This window comes from Labrus mixtus, chromosome 14, assembly GCF_963584025.1.
Source record: "Labrus mixtus chromosome 14, fLabMix1.1, whole genome shotgun sequence".
NCBI classification, from domain to species: Eukaryota; Metazoa; Chordata; class Actinopteri; order Labriformes; family Labridae; genus Labrus; species Labrus mixtus.
The window spans coordinates 10481548-10492920 of NC_083625.1; the positions used below are offsets into that span (position 1 = coordinate 10481548).

At 38.9% G+C, this 11373-nt stretch overlaps 1 protein-coding gene across 1 annotated transcript; it reads left to right on the forward strand.

The window, feature by feature from the left end:
• Positions 1-6122: 6122 nt before the first annotated feature.
• LOC132987984 (UDP-glucuronosyltransferase 2A1-like) lies at positions 6123-11168 on the forward strand. The gene is made up of 4 exons (XM_061055032.1): positions 6123-6250; positions 7297-7596; positions 7689-8402; positions 9004-11168. The coding sequence occupies exons 2-4, from the start codon at positions 7303-7305 to the stop codon at positions 9586-9588; spliced, it is 1593 nt and encodes a 530-aa protein (XP_060911015.1). The 5' UTR covers positions 6123-6250; positions 7297-7302; the 3' UTR covers positions 9589-11168.
• Positions 11169-11373: the final 205 nt, after the last annotated feature.

Genomic DNA, 11373 nt, shown 5'->3' on the forward strand with positions numbered 1-11373 from the left:
AGCCACCTCCAGTTACATTTGAGAATCACTGATACGATATGAAAGGCATTTATTAAATCTAGATATTCACAGTCATTTAGAGCAGCATTATTTGAGCTTGAGGTAAAACTTGCTAGACCTATTTCCAACTTAAAACTTGTTATAGGAATGTAAGACCTCCAGTCCGTACCGTACTGTAAACAGTGTATCTTTAATGAGCGAACGTAAATATGAAATGAACCTTAACATTAATGTAACGCCGCTAAAGTATTTAGCTTGTCAAATTATCAGATTGCTTGTGCAAACATTGGAAAGAAACTAATGTTTTATGCACTGCATGAATTATAGGGTAATGTAAAAAAAAACTGGAGACTGCAGGGAGAGCTGCACGGTTAATGTTCAAACCTGGAACATAACAAGACATGATAACATTTGGGCTTCACACCCTCAGCAGTGCCAGAAAGAAGCAATATCCTCTTCCAGAGAGGGGCATGGTCAGACACAGCTCATTTGCATTTAAAGCTACAGACACAGAAAAAGCCTCTTCTGAGCAGGGCTGTAATAGAGGGTTTTTAGGCATGATCAAAATACAGGATCAGAGTGGATTTAGAACAAGAAACGTCATATACATGTTTCGGGGACCTCTGAGACTCATTTAAACTTTTTGAAAAGGAGTATATTATGTGACCTTTAAAGGTCTATTATAAGGTTCCATGCTGGCTTCAAGTTTCTATATCACACTTGTGTAAGGTTTGGATGAGCTAGTTTTTCGAATGTTAATAAATCATGCTGGTATGTTTTCCAGACATCAATCATCCACCTTGATGAGTTGCCTGACTCCTCCGGCATTGTGAAATGAAACAATTGATGCTCCATTGAAAAAAAATATCTATCCAATGATTACTATGAGGGACTTATGCTGTTGTCTTGTCAATAATGGATTATGTTACATACACAGCTTGAGTTGTCGAAATCAAACAACGTTTAATTTTTTTGTAAAACTGGGTTACAAAAAAATTACTCTCATAACCCAAACAAAGCCAGTGTTAGAGTTAGAATGGTAACATATTAGTGTCACCCTAAAACAACGTTAATATGTTGTGTCTCTATTTATCTATAGCTTGAATCTCCATACCGGCATACGTCATTGACAGTTGAGGAAACTAGTTGAAAACTCTGTGTGATATTAGAAATGCTCATTTAACTGAGATTTAGTATCGACACTTTCCACCCTGAGCGGATGAATGTTGAAACAGTCTTAGAGATCAAACTCAGCTAATAAATCATTACACAATAAGGATGAAATGAAAGCTACAATGAGTAATATTTCAACATTTGACAAAGCTTGTGGTTTCAATTGTGGTCTCCCACAAGTTCTCTCCGCTGAAGAAACTCTAAGACTGTGTGAGGACACACTCTCCGGCTTCTCACTGGGGTTGGTGAATGAATCACCTAAGTGCAGAGTCAGGTGTGTTTGTGGCTGATTGGCCTTGATTAAAGCCAGGTGTGGGGAGCTTCTATATATATACTCCTGGAATTCAGTGCTCCTTGCTGACTCATTATCTCACCTTCAGAGGTAGTGAGAGGTTCTCCCTGTGTGGTCCCTTGTTGTCTGTGTGTTCATAAACAGGAACATATAACTTTCTGTGTATTTGTGTCTTTTGCTAAAATAACTTGGGGTGCTGAGTAGTTGATATACCCCAGCCTTTTGTGTTGAGTTTTAAGGCCTCCCTGGCAGCCTTTACTTTCGTGAATTGTTTCTGGGTCTCCCGGACAATTTAGTTTTGAGTCAGCTGGTTGGCAGCAGTGGTTTAGTTAATAATTTCGGGTGCATTAGTTAGAAGGGTGTTTTGGCTACACTATTCCCCCCCCCCCCCCTCCAATCTATCGCTTGCGATTTTTGTGGTTATCCTTGGATAACTTTAAGACACCCCTGGGTCAGCACCTGTGTCCCACTTTCCTGTTTTCCTGACAGACTGAGCAGCATCCAAGCATCAAGTTTTATTTAAAAAGAAAAGCTCTCCTGTGTGGTGGCTTCATTTTCAGTCTGTTGTGCAATTTCATACTGTCTTCCACATGCTGTTTCTTTTTGTCAGTAATAATTTGATTATATAGTTGTGGTTGCTAGTTTTTTTTTTTTTAAGCCCACTATGGATCCAGTTGTTGGCAGTTATGTAAGACAGGGAAGCCAAAGAAAAAAGGCCTGAACAGACTGGCCCAGACTGGACTTCAACTATTGAGAACACTCAGTATCATTTTTCAGACTCATAAGCATAAGGGAGAACCTTAAGTCTACATCTAGAGCGCTTGGGTTATATCAAATAGTTCAGCGAGACAACACACATTTGTATCATTTAAATATTTATTGCAGCAGAACGTAGTTTGTGTTTGGTGTCTATGCTCCAGACTAATCACTCCTCACTGATTTAATTGACATGCAGAAATTTGAAGATGGATAGTCCGAGCCTACAGCTGGATGCTTGAGTAGTGGTGGGGCTGAGCGAGAGTGTAGTATACTGGTGCCGGTCAGAGCTGGCAATGAAAGAGCAGAGGGAGAGGCCGGAAATATATTGCATCTTAAAAAGCCAGCTAATTGGAAGGAGGTGTTGTCAGGTGATCGTTGAGACTGAGGCATGTCAAGTGTGAAATCAGTACACGAGCTCGAGTTGACTGTCTGACCTAAAGCTGGCAGGCATCGCCTCATTTGCAAATCTGCCAAATTAAGCAAGGGTATTCAAAATTGTAGTTATTTCACTCTGAGAACATAGAAAAGGACAGAATATTTTCACACTTAACCCAGCTGCTGTGTAGCAATAGTTTGTCTGGTAAAAGGTTTATAGATTTCTGCTGCAAACTCAATAAAGCAATGGCAGTTTCTTTGAGGTGCTCATACCATTACAAAAATATTTCTGAATTACTTACCAAAACCAGAAACAACATCCCTGTTGTGACTGAGGTCTGGACCTGGCCGTATATAGACATTTTAGTGTTTGACTTACTTTCTACCGCTAACCGCTGTCAGCACGAGGTCTGGAGAGTATCCAAAATAATGATGACATTGTTTTTGGAAAGCCACTTGCCTGTTTATTTTTGCAAAGCTATTTTTCAAAGCACAGGCAAGATAAATATCATTAGAAGAAGGAGAATGAATGACTTAAGGTAATTAGGTGAGTTTTTCTACTATCCTGGTAATAATTGATCATGTATTGGTTGACCACAATTCTTTATATTTGTCTTCTTTAACGACTTATAACCTCTAACGAGTTGATATTATCCCTGTTTCCATCACTCACATAACACTGAGCCTATTTATCAGCTTCACAATATGCCTGGAGTCGTACTCCCTCCATGTCGTGTTGTAGTTTTTGTCGCAGGTCGTGTGGCTACGGTCGTGACATGTTTGGCCAGTGAGGTCATGAACAGCGGAGGTGAAGGGTTGTTTACAGTGCAAACAAGCATTCTCATTACTACACTATGCTTTCACTGTTTGATGTAGTACTGTGCCACACAAAGTAAACACATGTGCAAGGAACACAAGCACACACACAAACACACTTCTGTTTTACATTTATTGCTTTATTCAGGACCTTCATTTGTTTTTGTTTGGTTGTTAATTGCTTGGAGCTGATTTTTTTTTTTCTCTTTTCTTACTGTGCCCATGAATTATTTAATTTTATCAATACTGCACCACTGTTACGAAACGTGTTACATAACACATGTGTCATATATTCTCTCTTTGTAAAGTAAGCTGGAGTCCTCACACCGGCCAACCAAAGCTATCCAAGCATGACTTTAAAACAGAACGATCGGCTCGTTGCTGTATAACCTGAACACACAAACACACGCCTGCAGGTTACATGCATGTCCGAGCCAGCCCACCTCTCAATCACAAAGCTGGGAGGATTTATGTTTGGCAAAGACAGTGAGAGACAGTGCTGGAATGCTAATGGAGTGTCACAGAGTTCAAATGACAAAGTGAAAGACAGTAATGGGAACCTTAGCGTTTCCATCATCTCTGAGACAGTCGGGACTTTCCCCATCAGATCTTTTGTGTGCGTGTGTTGTGTGTCAGCATGGAGATATATGCTAGTTTTCCAATGAATTTCTAATATGAAAGCTGTGTATTATTATTTGAATTGCAATAAAAATAAGAAGAATCATCATCGCTCCTTTTTAATTCAATTTAGCACCCAACAAGATCAAGTTTTGCACAGTGCAGTGTGCAGAATGATGTGCATTCTGTAAACCATACCAGATGATAATAAATAAAGTGTCAAACTTTATTTAGCTGAGGTGCTGAGTATAGCAGCATTTAAAGCCCTGACTTCATCTTGTGAAGCTACAACCCCAAATATCTGGAGAAAATAACACACAGTACATCAGTACATACCATATCTGAGCAGGGAATGGTTTTCCAGCTAAATTATCGTCATTTTCGTATTGTTCAGATGAGGATAATTTATATGCATGTGGTTTTCTTTAACATGCAGTACTTGTGACAGAAATCATCCTTGTCCTTTACCAAGATCATGGTTCTTTCCAGCACTGGTCTATATCCAGTCTTGATCTTTTGGAGATAGCAACAAAAATGTATTAATCTCTCCTTTGGGGGGATTAGCAATACACCACAAAACTGAACTCTGGGAACAAACTTAGCTAAAGCATCCTGTTTTAAAATTTAAATAAGAAAAGGCTTTGTATGTTTTTGTTCTTGTTCCTCTAGGTTACAATGAGCTTCTACATCCCTGCTGTCATTTGTTGCCTCCCTATGGCAGAAGTTCTGCTGGATCCCACTGAATAGTATAATGAAAAACATGAGAGTGATATAAACATGTCAGCCTGTGAGAACCAGGCCAGGCCAGGCCAGGGCAGAGGAGGCCATCTGAGACTCTTTGAGACCGCATGGTACTTCTTGGAGTGAAATAGAGAAAATGGAACCATAAGTCATTCCTGTTGTTTGCATGGCCAGAGTCCACTCAAGTTAGTGCTCTCGTGCACTGTGGTCTCTATTAAGCATGCAACAATGTATTTCTCCCAATGGGTATCAATAATGATGTAACTAATTAAGAGTCCCATGTTCACCAAGCACAAAGAACAGAAACGCACAGAGCAAATGTCATTGATATTTTACACAGTTGTAGTAGCCATTTTCCCGCCCATGCTGTGTAAAAAGCAGTTGAACTTGTGCCCAAGTTGGCGTTTCGGAATTATACTGAGACGCAAACTGAGGTGCACTGCTGGTGAGTTGCTATTTTTGAAACACAGAAATTGAATGAGTCCACCAACAGGTTTAGACCAACAAAAACCTGGTCTACATTCTAAAATCAAGGGTTTTCTGTAGTAGGAATTCACACAACACATGTAGGAGCAAACGCAGCTACACGCTAACAAACAACAAAGACACACCTAATTTTAACCATCAAACATAACTACCAGTGCCACATTCCCAAAGATGTTAATGCAGTCTGTTCAGTGTCTATAGAAAAGTACATCTTTTTCATTTTGGGAACGGTAATGATTGTGCCTGATACTGCTTTAGCTGATAAAATATCAAAGTTTAAACATGTTTCATATAGCCGTCAGTGTGTTCCCAAAGCAAACTGGAAGTAGATAAGTTACCTGAATGGACAAAGCTGAGGCTTTCTCAAAAAAAAAAAATAATGGCTGAGATGCCCAGATAAATAGCAACCTTCATGCAGGCACATTTAGCCCTTAAAGCAACTGAGAGATCTGTAACCACTCAACATTGGTAACAATTTGCATATCTGCAAAAGCAAAAACCTCCTGGTCAAATACCTGGAATAAGAGAACTGCATGACATAGCAAATACCTACATGGGCTGTAGTCAAAACCAGTCATATTATCTCCAGGTTTAACAGTGTGTAGGTTATCATTAAATTACGCCCTCCTTAAATCGTATGTATGGGTCACAGGTTCTTCTGAGGGCAACATTGTTCTTTTCCAGGAAGAAACACATCCATCAAATCAGACTACAAATTACTACCAGCAGATTAGTAACTACACTAATTTATAGAAACAAAACTATGATGACAGAGAAAAATGTATCAATTTGTTTGTGATTTATAGAATGTTCAATGTACGGTAAATGTTTAATGTAAAATGTCCCACTTGTTACTCATTTACCTGAATGGGTTGATGCTCTTTGGATTGGAGTTTGTCCTCAAATATGAATAACAAATCTTTAGACTGACTGAACCGTCAGACTCTGGGTGAGAAGGCTATACTGCTGTACTATATCTCTGGATAAACGGTAAGTGGAACATTACTATGTTTTTTTGTGGGTTCATGCTGTATTATTTTTATTTATTTTTTTATTTAAAAGGGACAACGCACATCAATTAACAAGAGCAACGAAGTCACACATGTAAATGTGCCAGATTTAGCCATGCAGGCTCATTTTCATCTGCAGTCCCTGGCAGGTTGATGACATTTAAGAAAACATTAAAAAGCATACAGGAAAATGCAGCACAAAAACATAGACACAAGAACACATAAGCATAACAAATAAAACAACACAAGTGTTAGTTAAAACATAACACATACGCATGGAAGCAATTGATAAAGCAGCACACAGACATAAAATAAAAATGTGTAACATATAGCACATTTAAATACATGAGCATTTAAACACAGACAAAAGCACCATACACAGACAAGGAGCATATACAGTATAAGCACAGACAAGGAGCATAAGCGCACACACTACAAGTAAAGACAAAGTACATTAATCCAGATTATGGCAGCATGTCAGATTTTTGAATAGCCATTGTTTTATAGATTTAGAAAAGGATTTCAGAGATGTTCCTTAGTTCTGTGGGTATAATATTCCAAGTATGTGCTGCTCGATAAGAAAAGACTGACTGCCCAAAATTACTTTTTGTACATAGAATTTTACAATCCCCTCTTGCAGATGCTCTGGTAGATGTGTTTAGATTTTGTTTAATGAATTCATTGAGTGGAGGGGGAGCCATATGTTGAAAAATTTTATATACAAGTAAAATGTCGGCTAATTTAATCATGTTTTCCCAGTTTAATAAATTATATTTAGTTAGGATTTTACAATTATGATATGAGTTTGACTTTTTATCCAACGTTTTTAAGGTCTGTTTATAAAGTGTCACAACTGATTTTCTTATCAGTTTGACAAAATACTTATTCATGCATGTTTCTTTTACCACAGAAACTGTGACTTTATAAAGATTGTACCTAAATACAAACGAGTACAGCACTTTTCTGCTGCTTGAAATGCTAATGTGAAGCCATTTCTTATGCTTTGATTCCTCACTCTTACATTAGGTGACCATGCCATTTCAGCGTGTCTGTGGAGTATTGGTATTACTCTGCGCATGTCTGATGTCATTCACGCCACCCTGTGATGGAGGAAACATTCTAGTGTTTCCTTTAGATGGGAGCCACTGGATCAACATGAAGATCCTGCTGGTAGAGCTCCATGCCAGGGGACACAACCTGACAGTGATCAGAGCCTCAAACAGCTGGTACATTGAAGAAAAGTCTCCCCTCTATACATCCATTAGCCTCACAATGGAAGTGAGCATGGAGAATTATTTTGATGATTTTGTAAAGGAGAATATAAGGGTAAGTCATGATGAATCATTTAGTTATTTGTGTATCCACTTGAATTTTGTTTTTCATTGTTTCTCCTTCTCATTTCTGACTGTTTCTTTCAGGCGCAGAGAGAGGGGGCGTCGTCACTTACTGTCTTCAAACTCATCAAGAATTTCAATTCCATGATTCTGGAAGTGCATAAATTGTGGGTTAATATGACTGCTAAAATCTTTGATGATGAAAAATTGGTCAAAAGCTTACATGATGCCAAATATGATCTTGTTCTAACTGACCCAGGTGTGGGGACGGGAGTCTTTTTAGCCAAGTATCTGAAACTGCCCTTGGTGCTCAATGTTCGCTGGATCACTTCAGGGGAGGGCCACTTTGCGATTGCCCCCTCACCCCTCTCCTACATCCCAGCGCCAGGATCAGGCTTAACAGACAAAATGAACTTCATCCAGAGGGTCAAGAACATACTGTTCCAGAGTGTTATTGAATACCAGCAAAGATTTGTGTTGGGGCCAGCATATAATACCCTCTGTGATAAATACATTGAGGGGGGATGCAATATCATGTCACTTCTCCAGGAAGCAGACATTTGGCTGTTCAGGTCAGATTTTGTGTTTGACTTTCCTCGACCCACGATGCCAAACGTGGTCTACATAGGAGGGTTCCAGTGCAAACCAGCTCAGCCTCTGCCAGCAGACCTGGAGGAGTTTGTTCAGAGTGCCGGGGAGCACGGAGTGATCATCATGACTTTGGGAACTTTGGTTAATGCTTTGCCTGACGACCTTGCTGATGAAATCGCCAGCGTCTTTGCCAAGATGCCCCAGAAGGTAAGTCATGAACAGTGATTCACTACAAAGTCAAGAGATTAAAATAAATTACTTCAATATGTAATCCAAAATAGTTTGACCCGTGGTAAAAGTAAGCAAGAAGCAAAAGTAAAAGCAATGCTTATTTTCAAATTCAGAAAGAAGTTAATTAATGTCTAAAACTGAACCAAATCAGTCCCAAAAGAAATTCATCAAACACAAAAACAGATTAATAGCCTAATGATAGACAAAAGTCTATTGAGTTGCTAAGAGTCAGGGTGACAAATAAACTGATTAAATTTAAGAATAATTAAACTTGAATTTTACCAAAAAAATGGATGCTGTGAATCAAGGACTCAATAACTTCCTTAAACCTAACCTCGTACTCTGTCTTTTGTTATTTTTCTTGGTTCTTTTATATATTGTTCAAATCTTTGAGCATCATCAAAGGTATTCATTTTGAATTTTTCTAATTATTTTAAAACCTTTGTGTAGTTTTCTAACTGGTGTCATGGGTTATTTCCTTTATTCAATACAGTCGAAAGAGCTGCAGCAACATTATAATTAATTTTGTCGCGTAAAGATGGAAAATAAATGTATAATTCTTTAATTTTCTGGTCAGGTGATATGGAAGCACAAAGGTAAACAACCCTCTACTTTGGGAAACAACACCCTAATAGTGGACTGGATGCCCCAGAAGGACCTCCTGGGCCACCCACAGACCAAAGCCTTTGTAGCTCACGGAGGTACCAACGGAGTCCAGGAGGCCATTTACCACGGGGTCCCTGTGCTCGGCTTACCGCTGTTCTTTGACCAGTATGACAATCTGCTACGCCTGCAGGAGAGAGGAGCTGGAAAGATCCTTGAGCTAGCTCATGCCAACAGACGCCGTTTTGAGCAAGCCATCAATGAAGTGCTCCATCAGGACAGCTACAGACAGAACATTCAAAGGATGTCGCGTCTGCACAGAGATCAGCCGATAGCACCCGTGGATCAGGCCGTCTTCTGGGTGGAGTATGTGATACGCCATAAAGGGGCTCCTCACCTTCGTACAGAGGCCTATAAGATGCCTTGGTACTCATACTACTCTCTAGATGTACTGCTGGTATTGATGACGGCAGCAACTGTGCTGCTGCTCTCTACTTTTGCAGTTTTCAGGTTCCTATGCTGCAGACAAAGAAGAAAGTCCAAAACCAAACAACACTGATTCACGTCAGCAATTATGCATATAAAGTATTGTTTATGAAGTTAATTGACATTCAAGTGATTAAGCAATGTTGTTAAATCAGTAAAAGTGATTTTGCTTTTTCTTGCTTTTGAATCACTGCTCAGCTGCTGATCACGATGATGAGCTGAAAACTCCCACTTAAGTCAATGTTCAACTGTTTTCGGTTAAAAATTATTCATTGTCTATTTCAGTTAAATCCTATAGTATCCAAATAATAACACTCTTTCCATACAGGGTGGCAGACAATCAATAACTTTGTCAGTGTGTTTAATTGGGGCATTTGTTCATGCATGAGTGTCATCCAATCATGTATGCACTTTTCTCTGAGGGGTTACTCGTATGTCATGAAAGTAGAGAGAAATCTGATTCTAATGCCAAGGGCATTTAAATTCCACACCAGTGGTTTGGCTTCATCACTGCCATCACCTACAGGAGGGCAACACACAGCCAAGGCTATCAAAAGAAGAAAAACAATATCAAACCATGAAACAAATACAAAGTATCACTGACTTGTGGAAACTAAAGACTTGGCTGAGTCTGGTTTTAACATTGTGGTTTCATGATTGGCTGCTCATAAAAGTCACAGGGTATTTATAGTGTGATTTTGGCCTAGAATTGATTAGGGGTATTAGGGTAAATGTTTGTATAAAATAGCCAAAGCCAAAGGCATATACAAAAGAGATAATTAGGATTCACTTTGGTTTTGAAAAAGAAAATCTTCTCTCAAATGAAGACTGATTACATTTGGCATGATCCTAATAGCTTTAAGCAAGTTTTTCCCTCTAAATAGTTTTGTGATATTTGGTAACAAGATAGCTTAATTACTGTAATTCAAAACACTCCATAACAGAGCAATTGACGTCTTGGACAATACACGGAAGCAACAGTTGTATGTCTTTGGGGTCAAAGCAGTGATTTAACAGAGAGAGAGTTATGTAGTTTGGGTGGGGTTGAAGTCAGCCGCCAGCACTCGCAGGCAGCTGTAGATCAGCCTTAAAACCAGATACGACTGAGATGTCAGAGGCAGACTGACAGACAGAGGAGGAAACACTAAAACTGGATATAAGGCGTCAAAGTTCAAGCTTTATGATTTAGGGGTTGTCCTCTGGTAACCTTCAAGCTTTAACTGGTTCACAAACATTAAGCCATAAGACATTGAAATGGTCCACTGTAGGTTTCATGCGTCAGAGTTTCTCAGTCATTGACTTTTTCCCTCGTGAGGTTTGAGTATATAATTTCGGGATTTATGTTACTTTATGCATTTAAATGTTGTGCTAATTGATTGTTTTTCTTTGGTTTTGCCCATAAATGAGTGGACTGTTGCATTCCATTAAACCAGCTATACAGTCCCAATGTGTTGATGAGTGTATGACTCCATGACTATTATGAAAGGTTGATGTGGTGAAAATGCTTTTACTTGTAACTTTTCCAAAGGCAGTTCTACAGCATGGTGCAAATAAAACTAGTAACTTAGTCTTCTGACACATGCTTGTGATACCTACCAAGACGAATACTAAAAATCAAAATGAACAATGACAAGTTAAACTGATTTAATTTTATGTTTTTATTTGGGGTGATTTTTAGGGACAGCAAAACAAGCTTTGGACACAACACTGAGAATCTATCACTTTTCACTCTGTTGATACACTCATTAGCGAACATTTGCTAATTTATACATCCAGCAAATAGAGAGTGAAATTTGAGTTTCAATTGGTATCCAGCATGCTGAAGTACCAATTACTGCTTTCACACTTAAACAAAACT

Coding starts and splice junctions, on each gene's coding strand:
- LOC132987984 (XM_061055032.1), top strand. CDS start 7,303: ATGCCATTTCAGCGTGTCTGTGGAGTATTGGTATTACTCTGCGCATGT. Junction 7,597..7,688: donor TTGTAAAGGAGAATATAAGG/GTAAGTCATGAT, acceptor TGTTTCTTTCAG/GCGCAGAGAGAGGGGGCGTC. Junction 8,403..9,003: donor TTGCCAAGATGCCCCAGAAG/GTAAGTCATGAA, acceptor TTTTCTGGTCAG/GTGATATGGAAGCACAAAGG.